At 39.3% G+C, this 20,829-nt stretch overlaps 1 protein-coding gene across 2 annotated transcripts in view; it reads left to right on the top strand.

Annotated features, from left to right (window-relative positions):
• The window catches only part of DERA (deoxyribose-phosphate aldolase), a 105,594-nt gene that overhangs the window by 6,505 nt on the left and 78,260 nt on the right, over positions 1 to 20,829 (top strand). The window contains exons 2-6 of one of the 2 annotated variants that reach the window (XM_080391807.1): positions 4,681 to 4,778; positions 8,212 to 8,359; positions 10,061 to 10,156; positions 12,077 to 12,211; positions 19,812 to 19,940. In XM_080391807.1, the coding sequence (XP_080247933.1) occupies positions 4,681 to 4,778; positions 8,212 to 8,359; positions 10,061 to 10,156; positions 12,077 to 12,211; positions 19,812 to 19,940 (606 nt within the window). The remainder of the gene's footprint in view (positions 1 to 4,680; positions 4,779 to 8,211; positions 8,360 to 10,060; positions 10,157 to 12,076; positions 12,212 to 19,811; positions 19,941 to 20,829) is intronic. The other variant, XM_080391808.1, reaches the window with a different exon arrangement.

The following is a 20,829-nucleotide window of genomic DNA, read 5'->3' as shown; positions in this document are numbered from 1 at the left end:
ACCACGATCCACTTCATGTGATCCATGGTCAGCATTGTGTGATTTTACTCCTGTCACAAGCTAGCAGAGCTGATTTCTAGTTCAGCACTCACGTCTTGGTGTCCTGCTTTGAGTATATGAATGCTGATGACTTAGAGACTGAACTTCTTTTGTAGAAGGAGGACCCATTTGAAAATAAAATAGGTCCGTAGCAAGAGTCACTAGGGAAAAATAGCTACAGCTTCTGTCCCAAAGAAACAGAATAACCCACAGACCTCTGAACAGCTTACATGGTAAGGTAACGGGAACAAAATCTGCTCCTGAAGCATTTTCCCTCTCCTTGGTGGCTTTGCTCAGCTATGCATGGCCGGCTGGGGTCAGCCTGTGTCCAGCTGAATACCTCATTCCTCCACTAAAGGTTCAGGGCATGTTTCACTTGCTTCTCCAGAAATAACAGCTGTCATCATTTCCCTTACCCATTTTTATCATGTGTTCATGGTAGGAGCAGGAGCACACATGCTGTTTCTGGCACAGAGGAGGAAATAACCAGTTGGAGGGGGCAGCTTCTTTTGGGGACAGTGCTGTCTTAAAATGCTTGTGAAACTACAGCCTCAGGCATTCTTGAGCTTTCTGTTTTACCATCTGAAGGGATGCCATCTACGCCTTTTTTTTAATTTTTTTTTTTTAAGTTTCTGAAAGCTTAGTCTGCTTTATGAGGAATGTGTTAGGTGTCTTAGATATTTATGTAATTATACTAATGAAGTGGGTTTATTTATTGTTTTCTGAGGAAATGCTTGGTATTTTTGGATTCGTGCTCTTCAAAGTGAGGAGATGAATTTCCTGTTAAGATTTTGAATATGATTTTTTTCAAATGTCTTCAGAGAAAAAAAGTAAACTTCAAGAGTGATTACAGAATATTGGCTAATTAGCTATAGTGTAACTGCTTTAATTACTTTTATCCCTGAAGCCACATGACTGTGCAGATGACTAGCAGATGACTTATTTAAAAAAAAAAAAAAAGATGTGTTCACACTGCAAGGTTAATGAGCCTAATTAAATATAGTTTTCCTTAGCCAGATACTAAATCATAAAGCTTGGGGGAGTGGGGGAGGGGGAGAATCCGAAGGCAGTCAGTTCTATTTCAAATAATTATTTTATCCTTATTTTTAATGAAAAAAAAAAAAAGCTGGAATTGTGAGTGATTTTTCTGAATAGAGCCTTACATTTAAAGATTTGGTGAGACCTCACATTACAAACTTTGAAAGTCTATTTAGAGACAATTATACTGAGACATATTTGTTTTCACTTGCCCACTGCTTTAATTAATGGAGAAGTGGGCTTGAATAAAAGGTCTGTGTTAGATAGAAGTCTCCATCTGCTGCTGCATATTACCAGAACCTTTGTCCTTCCTTGCCATGCGTTGTTTTTACTACACCATTTTATTTCCTTTAGGAAGCTTCATAATGTCTCATTATGAAGCAACTTAACGTTGTACAGACAGGATGGAGTTCTGATGGTTTTTTAAGACTTTTTTTAAAAATTTTTCTGCCTGTGCTGTGCGCAGTGGTTTGATATCCCACATTCAAAAAAATACTTGGAGATCCCAGTTCTTTGCTCTTCCAAGGATACCTGTGTGTCAGGCACAAATGTTAGAAATTATACCTTACTGAATTGACATGTGTCAGCTACCTTCATGAGTAGTCTTGAGTTATTGAAAACAGAAAGTAAAATGTGCTACGCAAAGAAAAGGGCCTAAGACAATGAATTTAATCATATTTGCAAAGAACACGTAGTTGACTATTGCTGATCACCCAATACATGGTAAGTGTCCCAGGTGCCTTTGGGCAAAACAACAGCAGTAGCTTATTTCATTTCCACTGTTCTTCCCCATCTCTTCTCCCATTGATCACAAATTTATTTTTTCCTTTTTTTTTTTTTTTTTTTTCTTCCTTTCTCCAAATGGTTTTGTACTTGACTATTTCCTTCAAGCTAATCTAGTGTGCAGTGGTCTATCTCCTGAAAAGTTTACTCAGACTATGAGAAGCTATGCTCAAAAGTCAGGTAGGGGCAGGTACAATAGCTGTATGTATGTTTCTACTGAAGTCCAACACAAGATGAATCAGGCTGGATCCTCTCCAAATAGTAAGTAATGAAGAGTTAACCTGTTCATGGGGGAAGTTTCTGTTCTTTCACTTCAATTTTCATCTGAAACCTGAATTTTCCATATCTAACAGACTAGACACTATCTTCATATTCTTCCAGACTTTTCATCTGAAACCTAAATTTTCCATATCTAGCAGATTAGACATGATCTTCATATTCTTCTAGACTTGTCTATAGAAGGCTGTAGTTTTTATAAATTTTATAAATTAATTATTTAGTTGGATTTCTTTATTGTCTTTCATAATGTAGAAAGAACAGGTTAGAGCAACTGAAGTGATCCTTATTAGAGAGCGAGAAGCTGAGTTCCTTATTTAAACTGCTTGCTTTGATTTTTATCACACTTTTCAAGGGGGCTGAAAGGTCACTATGCACCCAGTAGGGTTCAAAAGTTACCTTGATAAATTGAATTATGATTAAATGATTCTGCCTGAGCACTTGGTGCATAGTAGGAGAATCACAATACAGAGTCGGTGTTTCCTTTATTTATTTTTTTATTTATTCGTATTTTCCTTCCCTGTGGACTTTGTCAAATATTGCCTATAGTGGTCCCATGGAAAGTGATGTATGTTTTGCTGATCACGAAGCAGCTTTGACCTCAGAGCAACTGCAGAGGATGTAGAGGTTCGCTAGCTTTTATTTCAGCTCTCTGTGTTTGTATGGTTTGCATTTATCGATATCCAAAAAGAATCAAAGTTCTAGCCAAAGTTTTTATTGCAATAGCTTTTCTCATCTGCTTTCTACATGTCAGTTGAGCTTTTTGCTTCTGGGGCAGAATGGATAAACCTGTGGCTTTGGAAGTGGAAAGAAGTAAGGAGGGTTCGTTGTTCAGCTGGTTTGCAGCTTTGCAAGCTCCTCTTTTTATTTGTCACCATACAGTCAGACTGATGCTAAATTTTTAAAGAAATCTTTAAATTGCTTAGGATTCCTTTGAAATTCCTTCTTTTATTTACTTTTTCTGCTTTTGGCTAACATTTTGACCTTGCAGGTACCACTCATTTAATTACTTGTATGTGGTAATAGGAAAGGTGACTTACTATGTTCAGTACAAGATTTTCTTCAGCTGTTTCATGCCTTTGTCCTGCATTTCCACTGAGTCATCTTTACCCTAAATTGGTTTTTCTAGAGCTTTCTGTAAGTCTAATTAGCAAAGCAAGTTTGTATTTGCACATACTTTAGCTAGTACATTAGTTCTGAACTTTTTGTGGCTATTTGAAATAGGAAGAAAAATATTTGAGGATAAGATTTCTGTACAAAATTAGTGATTTTGACTATTGGATTTTTTTAAAAGTTTTAAATATTTTTTAATCGATGTGCTCAAGTGAAATGTAAGTTTAATACAGTAGTGAAGACTTGTAGAGATGAAATGCTCTTAATTTATTAAGTCCCCTGGAATTACTATCTCAGTATCTAAGCCCATTGTCCATATGCTGACCTTAACTGTTGATGATATTTGATGATTGATGGTGGTGATTTACTGATGATTGGTAACTAATGATTGTTGATGCTGTTTTCAGAGTGTTTTCATGGATTGCTTATATGATTAGTATTTAGAAGAATTATTTATGTTTTGGGATATGAGAGATTTTGAAGACGTTGGTTTATCATGCTAAGCAGAAAATTTAGATTCTGGAGCCTGAACCCTTAGTTCTCCTTTATCAGTCAGTTGCCCTTTATTAATTAGTGTCCAACTTTTGGTGCTTCTGTTTTTAAACAGTTTCATTATTTTAGTACATGTTGAGCATCTGCTTGTCTTTAGGTTTAGTTATTGTTTATGGATACCGAAAGTCATTGAAATTGTGAGCCAGGCTGTTTGCAGTGGGCACCTGAAAGAATTTACATGTTGAAGATGTTGCCCTGTGTCCTCCCGGGTGCTTGGCAAGGTGAGCACTTCTCAAGGCAGGCACACATCTGGGCAGCTTCCAGGGAGGTATGCTGCCCAGGAATTCAGTGGTTTTGGAAACCTGCAGTTAGTCAGGCCCTAGTAGCAAATTCAGTACCATTAGCTCTAGACAATAACAGCCCAAATGCTTTGTTATGCAGCGGTCTGTCCAGATGTTTTGGTGACCATGTGGGGTACCGTTCCTGTAAACAAAGGTTCGCACACACAAAAAATGTTGTATCCTGGGTGCCAGCAGGCAAACAAAGGACTGAATAAATGTTACCATATTCTGGAATCAAGAGTTAAGTCAGCGATGGCACAAGGCTGTTCTGCAGGGTTTTTTTACGTGCGACATGTATGATAAACTTCATAGCCCAGGACTGGCGACATAGTGTCTCTCGCCAGCAGTAATTTAATTCAGTTGTAAGACAAACAAAACATGCTGTGTGAAACATCCAGTTCACAGACCATACCATAACAGAAGCTAATGCTATTGTCTTATTTTGTACTGTTGATAAGTATGCAAGTCCTTAAAAGGACATGAAAGCACAATATGGTATTCCAAAGTTCCAAACCAAGTTACAACTTTCTTCTGAAGTCCCACACCATATACTAAAAGAACACAGAAAAAATATTTTTTTTTTCCTTTTCCACCCCAGAACTTGGCTGGATCTCAAAAGTGCATGTGAATCGACCTGCGGTTGTGAGGCATGCAGAACAAATTAAAAAATGGAGAACTGTGAAAGGTAATTGGCAAGTAAGTGCTCTTTTTATGCATTCTGTTCCTGTATTTTTAAAGCAGTCACTCTTCCTCTCCTGGCTGCAATATTGAATTTTTTTCAAGATACATGTAAACTTAAAAGATGTGGTTGTCCATGTCTTATTTTAATAATTTGTATTTGATGATGATGGGATGGAATAACGTGATGCATTTATCCAAACAAGTTAAAAACCTTATAACTCATGAGTGGCAAAACCGCAAATGAATTTAAGTCATCTTTATTCATGAGTGGATTAAATTGTATATTACTATCCCACCACATTTATTCTGTTTCGAAGACAGTCTTCTCTGCATGCTGCCTTCTTATTTTTTAATTTTAAAGCTGTAAGGGATCATGGTCCCTGTCAAGTTTGACCTATCTGGATGATTTTTCTTTACTTAAATATCCCCAACACGTGTAATGTCTTTGCTCAACTAGTTCTTACCTAAAACTCCAAAATCCTGGCTGGCTATGGCATTCAGGGGAAGAAAGGGGAAAAACCCCCCAACAAAACCAGAAGGAAAAAAAAAAAAAAGAAAGAACCCACTGATGTTAAGGTGACTGACTTCTCAACTTCCGAGATAAGGCTAATGATCGGTTATTGTCCATCCATCTTAGTAGAAAATAGGTTCACATAACCTTCGCTAAAGCCAGTGGTGCAAATGAACTTTTCTACGAGGGTGACTTGTATGCATTGAATGCATATGTTTAGAGTATCTCAGCAGTTACCTTCAAGCTCTGCTGTTTAGTGCCCCCCTGGCACAATTGACAGATACTGGCCTGGTGTGAATTTTGGTTTCTCCAGTTTGTATATGAGAATCGTAATGCAAAGTCATCAGGTCAACAGCGTGAACTAATGCATTCTGCAAAGCAGAGCAGGTGAGGCATGGCCATGTGCAGGGGCAGGACGGGGAGCACTGAGAGGGGAATGACGAGCAGAGCTGGCCGCAGGGTGCCGCGGGTGCTTTGGCAACGTTCAGCCAAGAAAGAGCAAGGGTTGAGAAATGCCATGCAGCAGACCCGGAGCTCCCAGTGAGCTCTCAGCCATGGGGCTGTAACCAGTGTCCAAAGGACAAATTGATTCTTCGTTCACCCAGCAGCTGTTCTGCAAGCAAATGTGTGTGATTCCCCTCCTATACACACTCAACAAGTCATTTACTTGCAACAGTAACTGAATGCCTGGAAGCAGGAGGAAGGAGACAATGAAGGATCAGTCTTAACAGCGCAATGTAATAGAACAAAGCAAGAATAAATGAATTATACTTAATTCTTACAAAAATCTGTTCAAAATAGTTGGCATCCTCAGTTTAGCATGTCGGGGAGCCATTCTGGGCTGGCTGGCTGAAGTTGCGTTTGCAATGAGCACAGATTTTGTGGGTGACAATTTGAAGATAATTTGATGTAGTTGCAAGATCCTACTGGAAGATGATAGAAAGGAACTTCCTCCTGTTACATGAACCTGAAAGCTTGTGCTTTGAATGTTATGATTAAATAAAAAATGGACATAAACTGAGGGAAGTTAGACACACACTCAGCATTTCTCAAGTTTCTTATGCATGAGAAGTCACTTGATACCAAGTTTAGCAGTCCAGTGGCTTTGGGTTGGGAAACAGTGTCAGTGAGAAAATCCAGAGGATATTCCATAACCTTGGCTATCTTCAGATACTGCAGGTGCAGTAATGTAAAAATTAAGTCTTCTGATTTGACCAAAGTTACTGTATAAGAAGCAAAGACCTAGAGAGGCACAGGCTTTGCTTCTTTTACAAAGAATGATTGGGAACAAAGGGATTTAGTGTCACTCGTTCAACATCGCTGTAGGACAAATGTTTAATTAGTACTAACATTTCTCCACTCCTCTGTGTAGCAACACCAGTAGTGAGCTACTCAAGTAAGGTTTTACTTTGAAGAATGCCAAAATAAACACTGTCATTGCTGGATAGTCGTCTGCTGTTTGTTTCACTGAGGTGATTTTGAACCTTTGCATGTTTGAATGTAAGTAGCACTACAGATACAAATTTTGAAACCCATTTCCCAAAATACACATTTGAAAAACCCTTTTTTTAAAAAAAAATGAAGTTGGTACCAGTTCTTGGAACTCCCTGACAATATCTGGCTTGATGACTTTATGATTCATGTCATAAGAGATGAGACAAAAATTCCCTCGAACAAAGGATAAAAAAATCCAAGTAAAAGAAACTTAAAACCATTTAAAGTGAAAAACCCTTTCAAAGTATTATAGGGTGAAAGTAGAAATTGGTTAGAAACAAACAGTCAAGCTTAGACTAACAGAGGTCAGTTCATTACTCCATTCAGTCACCCCAGAGCACCTTTCAGCGTAACATTTAATGCAAGTTCAGAAAGGAGTCTCCTATCAGCAAAATGTGAAAGGTTTGTAGGCTGGCCAGACACTTAAGATTTGCAGAGTAGTGCCTCCATGCAGAAGCAGGTTTTGCTGCCTATAGTGACAAATCGTGTCGCAGGACAGAGCAGTCAGAAAGGGGCTTTATGGACTCAAATGGACTTTGCTGTTGCAAGCTCTGCCCTGGTTGAACAAGTGCCCACTAAGAGATGTCAGCTTTTAGTGAAGCTGTCACTGTAAATGAGAATTTGCTGGAAGATCTTACGCAAATATTTCAAAGTAATGTCTTAAGCTCAATTTTTGTTAAGTAAAAAAGCTCAAGATTTTTTTAGTTGTGCTTCTGTTCCATTCTCTGATTAGTAAGTCTTTTAAAGTTCTGTAGCATTCTCATCTACGCAGTGCTTTAGCCTAGTCACTTAGCTTTTGCTTTTGTCTTTTGCACTGAATTATTACAGATGTTTTTTATTCCACGTTCACACGGAAGTAGAAACATCTGGAGTCTAGACCCTATGCATTAAAAGGTCTGGGTTCTTACCCCCCACTGATCCCATGTGCAAATTACTGATGTGTAGAGTCATCCGGTTACTGGCAATTGCAAACCTGTGCTCCTCTTACAGCATTTGTATAATTTCTCATGCATACAAGCCTTAAAGATACAGACTTACTGTATAGAATGGAGCATATTATAACAGTGAGGTTCCTCACATAGGTGGTGTTTTTATCTTTGTCTTACAGAATGAAATTTGAAACAAAATGCTTTTTGTTTGGGTCAAAGTTTTTCTGATTCTTACAGTGTGTCGTTTCATAGTTAGCTTTTTCACCAAAAATTGGAACTTGATCCTTTGATTCTGAGAGAGTGGACTTTTGATTCCAAATCCTTTCTATAACTGCTCAAGACATGAACAAATATCAGCCAACCCTGTCTGTCATAAACCATTCTTTGCATATCCTTCCTGTTATATCCCATGCGATTCCTCATTCTTAGAGTGAGAGCCAAGCATCTTCTAAGTCAGTTTGGCTTTGGAAATGTAAACTGAAATACTGTATTCCTTGCTTCACTCTCTTTGTAGGCTGCTTGGCTGCTGAAAGCTGTCACCTGCATAGACCTTACCACTCTTTCAGGCGATGATACTCCTTCAAATGTTCATAGACTGTGTTTTAAAGCAAAGCATCCCATTAGAGAGGATCTGCTGAAAGCCTTGGACATGCATGATAAAGGTACAGTAGTTTTTGTTGTGTATATTTTATAGAGAAAATGTCTAAATTTCCTCATTATTTTTTCAGTTTTCAGAAAGGTGTAAAAATGGCCTCTTCCTATAATGGAAACAGTTTTGGTAGGCAGCACTTCAGAACTGATAGTCCTGAGAGAACAAACTAGATCCTATACAGTCTAATTCAAAGCAACTGTCTTAAGTTCTAACCGCAAAATGTCTATTCCTTTGAGTTAACATAAGAATACAAGGAGAAAAAAAATTCCATTCTTAGTTTGGCAACCAAAGTGAAGCATGGACACAGGGTGACACTGCAAGTTATGATACCTAATGAGCAAATTTGATATCACAGTTGTATAACCTCAATGTATGTCTTTTAATAACAATGGACTAAGGTGAAACTAACTGAATATTCTGTTAATCTGCTGATGTCCTTAGTAAACTGGAGAGAAGGGGGTAGTGTTTGGTGACTCCTTTGGATTTCAGCACTTAGCTGCTGTTTCTGTATGTAACTGCCAAGCTGGCCACTTTGCCTGTCAGAAAAGATGCATTCCGTAGTTCTAATCATGTTATTTTTCCTTCAGAAAACATTGTCTTGTACCTGCTTGTTTCAGTAGTTAAGATAGTATCGTAACAGTCCATTTTTGGATCTTAACATCTTTGCAGCCCAGTCTACTTTAAGGAATCAGCCCTGTAGCGAGCATATGTGGTTGTGTGCTTATCACATGTACATACAGCCCTGCACACACATGGAGTTCCAGCTAAGTCAACAGAGTTGAAGGGGTGGAAGATGGCCCTTAAGAACTAGTGGTAGAACTGTCACTGATGTTACTCAGGCAGGCTCCATAGGAAGTCCCAACATTACACTCCAGACTGAACATAATAAAACTTCAGAGCAAATGGACACAGTCAATATAGCTATCAATAAAACCTCTTTACATCTGAGCAGCATTTCTGATTTTTTCCAGATGTAGTCATTGATGTGTCAGTGATGCCATTTGACTTTTGTCCTGTCACATTGACCTTGTGATGATCTAACAAAATCCCTGCAACATTTGGGGCATGCTTTTACTATTGAAATATTTCAGTTTTAAATAAGCATTGGTCCACTGATCGAAGTCATGTGATGTAGAAACAGAGGGGAATCTGGCCTCTGGTTTTAAGTCATACATGTAAAATATCAAAGATTAGTCTTTTATTAAAACTTGGATTTATGGACTCTGTAGACAGTTGAAGTATTAGATATGAGGTCAGTTACCTAAGACTTTGAGAGAATAGCATTTTAACTAGAAATGCAGTTGGACTGCATTAACATAAAGACTGCTCATTTGCTGCTGGGCTCAGTCTGGCTCAACAAGTAAGGACAGAGCTTGGCAGTGTGGTTTCTCTTGTAGTAATGCGCTGACTAAGCATGTCTTAACTGCATGCATTGGCATTAAAAAGTGAATCTGTTGATAAAAATCCTGGTGTTTCAACTCCTGCTAGTGCAAACTTGCTCCCAGGGTCAGGTGAAGGAACACAGGGTAGTCAACAATATGGAGAATTACCTGAACCATTTGAACAGTATGACATCCCTATTGGAGATGCTTAAGACCCTTGTGACAATGCAGAAATGGGAGGTAAGAACAATGCACATGTGCCCATAATATGGATTGCACTTCAGAAGGTGGAAATCTATATATGAAAAAGTGAACTGTGGCTTTTGCAGGTATTACTGTTGGAGCGGTTTGTGTATATCCCGCAAGAGTCACCGATGCTGTTAGTGCCCTAAAAGCTGCAGGTTGTAACATACCTGTAGCTTCAGGTAAGCTTTATTCAAAAATACCCAATTAAATATTTTGATGCTATATAATATGTAGAAAAATCCTGAAGTTTGGACAAGGTTTTGTTTCAGAGAGTAAGGTTAAAAGGTAGCAGGTGGAAGGAAGAAAATGGAGGACAGGATTTGCTTCTGGTATAGTCTTTTGTTTTCTTTCAACTTCAAGCTTATCAGGAATGCCAAGTCTGTTTTGCTGGAAGATTTTCAAAGAGGTCCTTAAGATATATCACTGTTTTCCTCACCTGAATAGAAGAAATTGAGATAGTGTGCTGGGCAAAGTATCAGTAGACACTAAGCAGATGATGCTACTACTACTAAATACTTCTTCTTCTACTACTACTACTACTAATCATGCTGAAATAAAAGCTTTAGGAGTTTTGAAATACAAAGTTTTTTCCCTATCAGTTGTTTGGCTTTTAATTATAATTTGATGTCATGGTTTAACCCCAGCCAGCAACTAAGTGCCACACAGCTGCTTGCTCACTCCCCTGCCAGCCAGATGTGGGGGAGAAGAGATTTGGAAGGGTAGAAGTGGGAAAACTCGTGGGTTGAGATAAGGACAGTTTAATAATTGAAATTAGATACCACTACTGCCACTGATGCTGCTGCTGCTGTAATTAAAAGGGGGAAAAAAAAAGAGAGAGAAATAAAACCCAAGAAAGAGAAGCAATGCAAATGCAAAATAATCATTCACCACCAACTGACTGATGCCCAGCCAGTCCCTGAGCAGCGACCCCCAGCCAACTTTTCCCCTGGTTTATATTCTGAGCATAATGTCATATGGCATGAAGTATTCCTTTGGTCAGTTGGGGTCAGCTGTCCCAGCTGTGGCCCTTCCCAGCCTTTTGTGCCCACTTGCTGGTGGGGCAGTGTGAGAAGCAGAAAAGGCCTTGGCTCTGTGTAAGCAGTGCTCAGCAATAACTAAAACATGCCTTATTAACAATACTGTTTCCAGCACAAATCCAAAACAGCCCCATACTAGGTACTATGAAGAACTCTAACCCAGCCAAACCCAGCACATCATGAAGCTGTGTGCAGAGGCAAGGGATATTGCCTGCTGAGCAGCCCACAGGTTCAGGACTTGCACTTACAATTGTAATAGTGTCAGCTCTTCTCCAGTCACCACACATGACAGACAAGTCCTGAATCTACAATAAGCAAGAAGAATAATCGAAGAATTATGCAGGTTGGAAGGGAGCTCTGGATGACATCTGGTCCAACCTCCTACTCAAAGCAGAGGCTAACTTTGATGCTAGATCTGGTACTTAATGCTAAGGTCCATGTTTTCTGGTGTGCTTTTTTTTGGTGGTGTTGTTTCATTGTTGTGTAGGGGAAAAATTACACATTAAATGCATTTATATGTCAGAGAGATAGAGTATCTCTGACAAAGCCATTATTTTTTCCATTTGCAAAGGTACATTTGGGTTTCGTACTTAAACATAATCTTCAGTAGACCCCATTGAAAGCAATTTTTACTATATTGTGATTTAGCTGTTAAACATATGACTAGAATTTAACTTGAAATACTACTTAGAATTAGAGAGAATTAAAAATTATGTATTGCTTCATATATGAATTCACTTCTTGTTTGCTCAGTTCTGCTGGGTGCCATAGATATTGTGCTTTCTTATATAGGCTGTTTTGGAAAAATTTAAGGTATGTGAAAAGAGACCTTTTCACAAGATGTACTTAGTATCTTGCTGGCCATTGATTTTTGAGGGAAGAACTAGTGCTTCTTGTGAATGAAGTGAGGGTAGGATGAGGTGCCTTTAGGTTTTTTGAATCATGGTAAGGATAAGAAATAAAATAACATTCAAATTCTTTGATGTATTAAAGGTATATGCAGTTTTATGGTCAATTTATAAAACATTTTCTTCCCTCTACCTGCATCCTCCTTTTTGCTAGTGGCTGCTGGGTTTCCATCTGGACAAACTCCTTTAGAAACCAGACTGGCCGAAATAAAGCTAGCTGTGGAATATGGTGCCAGGGAGATTGACATTGTCATTAGCAGGAGTCTGGTGCTGACTGGTCAGTGGGAAGGTAAGCACCCACCCTTTGGCAAGGAATCTAAACCTCTGTATATGCACGTGCAAGCTCTGTCGTCTTTTCCCCAGGTCTCCACATCAGTCATTGAAGAGTTTTGGTCCCTCTTCTAAGGGTGACTGGTAATCTGGGGCACTGAACAAAATAAAAACTATTTAATGAATTTATGACAAATGATTGCATTTCTTTAAAAGGATGATGTTTCAAGTCCTGTCATGCTGGGCATGCAAAATTACTTTGTGTTTTGAAAATTCAGGTCTGTTCCTTCTGTGCCTTTAGAGGATTTTGTTTACAGGATTAAAAAAAACAGCAAGTGAAGTGGAAGTGAATGCCTAATTATTTGAACAGTGTTTTAAAACTCCCAAGGGGTTGCTAATGTAGATGATACCTTGTTAAATATACATGTTTCAATTCTTGACAAAAATATGTATTTTAGTAGTTTTCTTTTTCCTGAAAGTTGAGGGTACAAATTGGCTGTTCATATTATTATTGATGTTCTTGTGTCTGTAGACTACTACTAATTAGTAAGAACAATAATGCTGAAGATGGTTTTTGCTCTAATTGCCTCCTTAATGTACTGTGAATGGTTTGCCTTAAGTGCTGACAATGCTGCTATAACTAATCTCCATGTGAAGGTAAACACATCATTGTCTTGGAATGAGTTTTCCATTTAGTTGTATAATGCAGAGATAAAATCAACATTGTAACAGATCATATTTCCTGATTTTGGTCTTCCTTCAATTAGCAGTTAGCATGAACCAAAACCCCCATGTTTCTGCATCTGTGTCTTCAGGACTGATATCCTGATTTCCACATGCTGTAACTTCTTGACCTCTTTTGTAGTATTTACCATCTCCGTCCTTTTGCTGTTAAATATATGCAGCTTTACAAATGTTTGGCTTCTTGAGGATAGGCATTATTGCAAATATATTTTTGTTTCAGAGTGGCTATTTTAAGTTCAGGTATGGCCTCAGAAATTGCTGCATATAGAGGCTGGGTGACTGAGCAGTTTTAAATAAGACAGAATGATGGATCAAGTTCTGTACCAGCTGGCAGCAAGAGTACATTCACATCTTCCTACGCTGTATCTTTGTTAGGGTCTACACTATGATCTCCCTCTAGGAGATGCGCTCTGCTGAGAGCACGTATTGGTCTTGGATACAAAGTAAGCTGAGTCAGTGATCTGTGACTAAGACTAAAAAAAGACCTCTAAACTGGACTTGAGCAGCAATTGTGTCTGAAAAAGTCTGTCTTGTAGGAATTTCTGCCATAACTGTGCTTACCATGCTTCAGACTTCATGGTACAAACCACTGTTAAGTGCAAATTGAATAAAGAAGAGATCAGAAAGTTAGTGCATGTAGGCAATTGCAAATGCAGGCTGAGGTTATATTGTCTGGGATTGTGAAGGAGAACTCAGAGAGGAAACACAGCGCTAGGTTCAGAGAGAAAGTTTGTGTTGGTGACCTAAATGGACTGGACATAACATTGTTAGGTTTTTCTGTATGGGGAAATGCATTGAGTTTTGTGATCACAAATTCCAGGGGAGTAGTACATAGACATAATGTGATGGATGTAGTATAAAGCTGTTTACTAAATAAGTCAATTAAGGATGACTTTTGATCTGGTATGAATATTCTTTTATCCAGAGCTGAAGTTATGAAGTTATGACAAGGTAGGAAGCCATCCTTTTTTTTTTTTTTTTTTTTTTCTTTTTCTTGGCAATGGTTAGGTTTTTTACTGAGGGCAGAATTTAAATTATTTCCAAATGTCTGAAAGTTTATTCCTGATTGTGAATCTGTATATGGCACGTATTTACATGGTCTTGAAAAGAGCTACCTCAGGAACAGAATTTACTTGCCATACAGATAACGATGATACAGGGTGAAAAATTACAATACTTAACTTGCCCATCCAAAAAAATTACTTCAGTAGGTGATATGGAAGTTTTGGTGGAAATCTAGAGCTCTGTCTTACCTCTATTGCAAGCTAAAGAGGATGTCACCTGTGCAAACATACAGGTTTGCATCTCTGTCTAATGATTAAATGTGATACACAACAATGTATAAAGTATGTTTAAGAAAGCTAGAAGAAGGGACGAAGTCTTTTTTAGGCTGGGTCCCTGTATTACATAATATTGAGAAGTGTAGTGCAGTAACTGTGCCTGTGTTCGAGGTGCTTCATCAGCTAGAGCTGCCTTGCAGTTATGACAGAACTTCCGCTTATGACACTAATATATTTTTATTGTTATTTTCTCATGTTGCCTGTCTTCACTACTTCAGGAGTTATTGACAAAAATCTGTACATCACGGAGGGCTTTATGTTACCATTCTTATATTTTTAGCTTTTCTTCTAACCTGTGCAATGCTTGGGATCACCATGATAGAGTAGTGTTGCTTTGTGATTTGTTTCAAAGGCTTGTTTGGTTATTACATATTTTAGTGTATGTCCAATTATGTCAAGTTATTTTAAAGGAGTTCTTAAATATTGCTGGAGCTCTTTATAACAATCAGAATGTATTTTCTGGATCTTTATGAAGTAATTCTTAAGATCTTTTTAATAGCACTGAACATGAAAGCAGTTTTATTGGACAGCTAAATTACATTGGGAAATAACATTAAATGAGATCTAAGTTTATGAACTTACATACCTTCTACAACATATTAACTTTTAAAGCAATACTACTTTACAATCGTTTAGTCAACCATTGCCCTGTATCACTTGACAAAGTATGGAATAAGCTTAAAAAACACAATATAGATACTGTCTTTAGGCACAGAATGTGATGTCTGTATATAGAGTGATGAAATTGACCAAAAAATTGTTGAAAGAAAACAGATTTATTTATTTTTCTCTTTTTTCCCTATTATCAATGAATACGTTGGAGTTACTGTACCTTCTGAATCTGTCTGGGGTGCTGTAATGTTAATTCTAATTCCACAGCTTTTAGCAAACCCCTGGACATACTACAGTGTCAGTGGCTTCAGGGGTATTGTTAACCCATCATTTGCTCTACGTCAGTTGCATTTTCCTACAAGAAAAGGTAAAAAACCAAGTCTATTCTGAGAAATTTGAATGTGGCTGCATCTATGAAATGTATTTGGTATAACCTCATTATGAACGCTGCCTTTCAATTGCGTTAATATTCAACTGTGAGCTTAGATACTTTGTTCAGGGATTGGGGTGCTGTCTTGAACCACATACTTAGTAAACAGCACAGAGAAAGTACACTCCCTGCTCCAGAGACTTGGAAAAGACTCCACATGTTGTTCAGAAATATTATATTGGATTTAACCATTTTCTAGATGTGTAAGCTGACTTGGGATCTCAAAGTCTAGTTGCATGATTTCTGTCTTATATTGGCAGCAGCAGCTCAGTGTCCTGAAGCCAAGCTCTGTTTTCAGTTTCATGTGAATCGCTGGAGCCTGGAGTTGCACATATGTGGCTGAGAGCAGAACTGAAAGAGTTGTGTTGTGCCGATAGCCTTGTGCTTGTCATTTTGTTAACAAACCTGCCATTAACATGCAAGACAGAAGGGACTCCAGCTCATTTTCCAGTTTCCCATCACGATTACCTTCATCTTTTGGTCTAACATAAATCCGAAACATCTTCCCTCCTCGTCTCAGTTTCTGCCCTTAACATCAGTCAATGTGACTGACCAGATAAAAACAGCAAATAAGTTGAATTAGAAAAAAAAATAAAATGTTTTTATCACCACGTTTTTGGAGAAGAGCTGTATCCTAAAAATTTAAGCTGTGATTTTTTTTCCGCCTCTTAATATTTTCATTTCCTTTGTAGGAGATATGGATTATCCCCTTTATTTTGTGATTTTTAGGACAAATGTAATACACCAAAGCAAAAGACCATCTAGAAAATCTAGGGCAGATTATAGCCAGCAGTAATTGTCAGGGATCTTTGCTTGAGAAATGTGTAGGGGGAGGAACATTTTTCTTTGGTTCATTTAATAGCTGCTAAAAATCAATGTAATGTACCAAATAGTTAGAATTCTAGGAAGATGACAAAAAAGACACCTTCCAACACTGTCATAACAGTGAAATTAAAACCACAGCTATGATTTTTTTTTTTTTTTTTGGCTGCACATACATTCTATGTAGGTTGGCTTGCTTTGGCATTTTTGTGGTTTGATTTGGTTTGGTCTGGGCCCCACCCCCACCCCCCTGGTTTCCTTTAGAATGGATAACTCTTGATTTTCTTTTCCTTATTTTTAGCAGTCAGAACAGTCTCTTACAACCTCCTCATGGTGGTCTTAGCTCACAGTTGAAAATATTCCTGCAGAGTTTTCTGCAATAGAGGTTTTCCCCAAAATCTTTGTGCCACTACTGCTAACCAGAGAAGCTCTATCTGCTGTGTTCTGCACAGGTCAGATATTCCCTGAACTGCAGTGTCCAGCTGTGCTCCTGCTTGGCTTGATGGAACGGAGTTAAGCGGAGGACTTTTTGGCAGTACAGACTGTCCCAGCAGCAGCTCAGGATCCCTTGAGACACTGAGTGCATTTTCAAGTGTGATAACTTCACCAATGCTTTAGACATTTGCCAGGAAGTTTCAGGATAATCAAGTTATTTGTACCTTGAATTAAATCTCACTGAGTACAGAAGCTACTTTTTTTTATTTTTGAAAGGAGTAGGAGTTATTGCACTTGTTCTGTATCAAAGTGGTTTCTTCTTGCACTGGAACTGGGGTGCACTGGTTAATTTTCTCTGTCCCAGAGGTAGTTGCATTTCTATTTGTGCTTTTACTGTAGGGTTGAGAATGTCCTATGAATGCCAGCTATTGTCTGCGATAATTGGTCTCTGAATAAAGAGCGGTATTTATTACCTACACACCTGCCCTATTAAAGTATGCCCACTTTTCCACCACCTCAGATAACCTGATAGACATGGATGATTGAAGATCCTCAGTTGTTCCTGTCTGTGGGTTGATGCATGCTGTCAGATAGTGACTGTTCAAATGATCTTGGCACTAATTGCATGTAAAAGTACCTTCCAACAATAGGGAGGATGCTGTAGCTGCAGTATTAACTCCAGTGAACAACAGCTATGAGGATATAATTTCTTTTCATGGAAGAAATGTAAATGTACCTAAATGTACATTTTGTTGATTTTATTTTGACATTTTTGGTGGCACATCTTAAAGGTAGAAAAAACTCGAGTCTTTTCATCTTTTTACCGAAACTAGAGGAATATGAAAGCTGCTTTCCCTGGCTTCCCAAAAGCTTCAGGAAAGAGCCACTCCACAGAAAGAGACTGCATTTGGATCTAACACGAGCAGTGTTATCAAATGCACAAGGAAATAGCGCAGGTTCTTTGCATTTCCTTTCTGAGTGTCAATTTGATGTATGTTTCTGGAGTGTCATCAATTGATTAATAAAACACGTTAGACTGCATGCCAGTACTGATTAATTCACGCCTTTGGTACACGGTAAGAAACAAGGTGAGGCCTGGTGCCTGTAAAGGGACCTAAGTACACTAGCCAGTTCTCTACTAGTGCGTGTAGTAGGGCTTGGAGGACCCACCCCAGGGATCCCATCTCGGGCTGCCTGGTGTGCTGATGGCACTAATAGGATGCTGCAGCATGACGGATGGAGGGGAGGTCCAGCCGCACCGCAGCTGGCAAACCCTACTGTATGTTTCCAGGTCTGGCTTGAGGACTGAGAGGAAAAGAAAGCTGAAAAAATTTAGTCTTCATGGCCATGTCCTGGACTTTTTTAGCAAGGAAGATTGGTTAAAAGCTGTATTTTAGCTTTCCATAGAACTTTTTGATTATGTGTTGGAAGATTGAGTACGACTTGTGAAAACTACTCTTTTGCAAAGAATCCTGTGTGCTTATTTTGCATTTTCTTTTTTAAGTTCAAATTCCAGAGGTGGTGACTGTTACGTTGTAAGAGCTGCTTGTCTCTCCACACTGGAGGACTCTTAAACATCACCAAGTGGCCGCTTCTAACAGTTATGTTTCAGTAATTTCTACCTCTTTTAGTCTCCCTACGTTTAAAATTTTATGGGAGCACTGCTGAATTTTGCCAAAAAGGGTGGGAGGATTTCCCTGTGCTCCCCCGTGTTGCGTTACCTGACCAGGTCCATGACTTCTAGCCTTATTCCAGTCCTTACTGAGTCTGTGAAAATATAAAACTGTTAGAAGGTTAAGCATCCCTCTGGCCATGAAACTTCATAAATCCGAAAGCAGGAGTTTGCGAGGTGATGGTCTGCTCCGGACAATGTCCATGAGCAGCCAAATGCTGGCCTGTCCTCCCTGTCCCTGCTTCTCCCTGGCTGCAGCTGATGGCCAGATGGTTGAGTGGTGGTTCGCTGGGAAGAGGTGAGCTAGGTGGGATGTGTCCTGGTTTGCCTCAGGGACACGCTGACTGCTTGGAGATGAGAGCTAAGGAGAGCTGTAGGTCTGAAGACAGACTGGTAGCAAGGGGCCCTCTGAAGGCGGTGGAGTTCTCTGTGGGGAGGAAGGGACGACTCCGAGGCAGGGTTTGCTTTTTGTTTTCCTAGTGGTGTGAAGATACAGAGATCACGGTCTGCTTTATTGCCATTCTGAAAGGCTTTATGTAAGTCAGTCCTGCCATCTGTGTCAGTGCAAGCAGCAGCGCTTGTCTGTATAAAAGTGGCTCGTGACAAACCTCCATCCTGAGCTCCAGCTGGCTTCCTCAGCAAGCAAGGGTCTAGCTCTGCCCTTGGTCCACAGCATGGTGGACAGATGTTGTCCTGCTGGCCCTGCCACAGTGCTTCCTTCACTTTTGCTGGGGCAGTTTGAGGTCACAGCACAGGATGGTCTGAGTCCTTGTTAACCTTGGGGGCAATGCACCTACTTGAGGTGGATTGTAAAGGTAGATCCATGCAGATTTGCTGGTCCTTGAGGTGTGATCCCAGGCCTCAGTCTCTCCTCAACAGGAATTAGCAGACTGCATTGATTTTTTCAGGAAGTTCTTATTTTCAAGAAGCTGAAATTGAGAATCAGATGCCTGAACACTGACCCTGAGCTCCATGATCAGACTTGCCGATATGGTCCCACAGAGGGAACGGTAGGAAACCAAAGGGAGATGTGGAGCCTCCAGGAGTGGCAGCTGGAATCCAAGGGGGGTATGTGATGGCATCTCAGGTGGCACTAGATTAGACAACTTGGTCACACCTTTGGTGTCTTTTTGGCTGAGCCCTTTGGCAAATGTGGCTGAAGGGGACAGAGAGGTTGATGGCATGACGTGGAAGGGAAAACATAACTGTCTCTGCGTTCAATGTACTGATCCAATGTACCACCATATTGCTGAAAAAGATGTTTTAAAATCAATCTTAACTATCGTAGCATTTTTTACTCCTGATGTATTCATGAGTGTTTGGCATACTGTGCACATTCTTAGTTTTGAGAGAACCGACATTAATAGCTATTAAGTTAAGTCTGAAACTGTGTGGCATTGTTAATTACCTCCAGTCATGTAATTTATTGAACTTACAAAACTTCAGTTCTTGAGTGCTATGACTAATTATAAGATTGGAAATTAATCCAGAAGTGGAAATTACAGCCATACTTGAAAACGTCTCTCAGGCGACTTTGATCATTTGCACATGCTTTTATCCACAGGTCTCTACGAGGAGATACGTCAGTGCCGTGAGGCCTGCGGAGAAGCGCATATGAAAACAATCTTGGCAACAGGTGAACTGGGATCCCTTGCTAATGTCTACAAAGCCAGTATGATAGCTATGATGGCAGGTAAATATGCGTGGTTTTGTTTTTAAGCCAATAATGTCTTTGCTATATTATTTATGAAGCTTAAAAAATTCTAGTTGTGAGTTTAGTTTTGCCGATAGTAGAAAAAAGTTATACGTCAGTTACTGAAGTTGCAGGTGGAGCAATGAAGTGTCACTTGTTTTGTATAACCTACAAAAAATGCGTGAAATGTTAAATAACACTTAAAACTGCCGAATGACAAAATTTATATGAACTAGTAATATTTGTCATCAAACATCTGATCCTTGGTATGTTTAATAAGGACACACACATCTGCGGCAGATGTACATATTATCCAGGCTATTGTGATGAGCTACAGACGCGGTGCAGGTATATGGCTCATAAGCTTATTTTTGATGCAGGGGGAATTTCCCTGTGAGGATTCATGCTGACAGCTCTTGTTTCTGGTTTGCAATCACTCTGGTTTGTGGTTTGTGATCACAATGAAAATGTGGCTTGGGAAACCGACTGTACTGGAAATGCAGTGAGGGGATGAGCACTGTGCTCTCCAGCAGGCACTAGGATGGGCTAGGTTATAACTGGGTTTAACTGGCATGCTCAAATGTGGTGGCACTTGCTACTGGTAATTAATTGGCACTTCAAAAGGTGTTCAGTCTTCCCTGTCTTTGAAAATTTGGTTACATCTGACCTAATGTTTAGGAGTCTGTCTTTTATGCTGAATCTTTTAGCTTAGAAGCATGTGCCCATGAGCAGCATAGCGTTTTCAGGGGTTATGCATAGTTTGTAGATATTACTTTTTTTGTGCACAGCTATAGCCATTGCAGACTGAACGTAGAAAAGCACTCATCTGAACGCACATTACAGCAGTGTATTCTCTCTGCAGCTTTGGACCTGAAGTGGTACAACTTTC

Source organism: Falco punctatus (assembly GCF_963210335.1).
Source record: "Falco punctatus genome assembly, chromosome: 6".
Classification (NCBI taxonomy): domain Eukaryota; kingdom Metazoa; phylum Chordata; class Aves; order Falconiformes; family Falconidae; genus Falco; species Falco punctatus.
The sequence above is the reverse complement of the archived record's forward strand: the minus strand, read 5'-3'. Positions and strand labels throughout refer to the sequence as shown.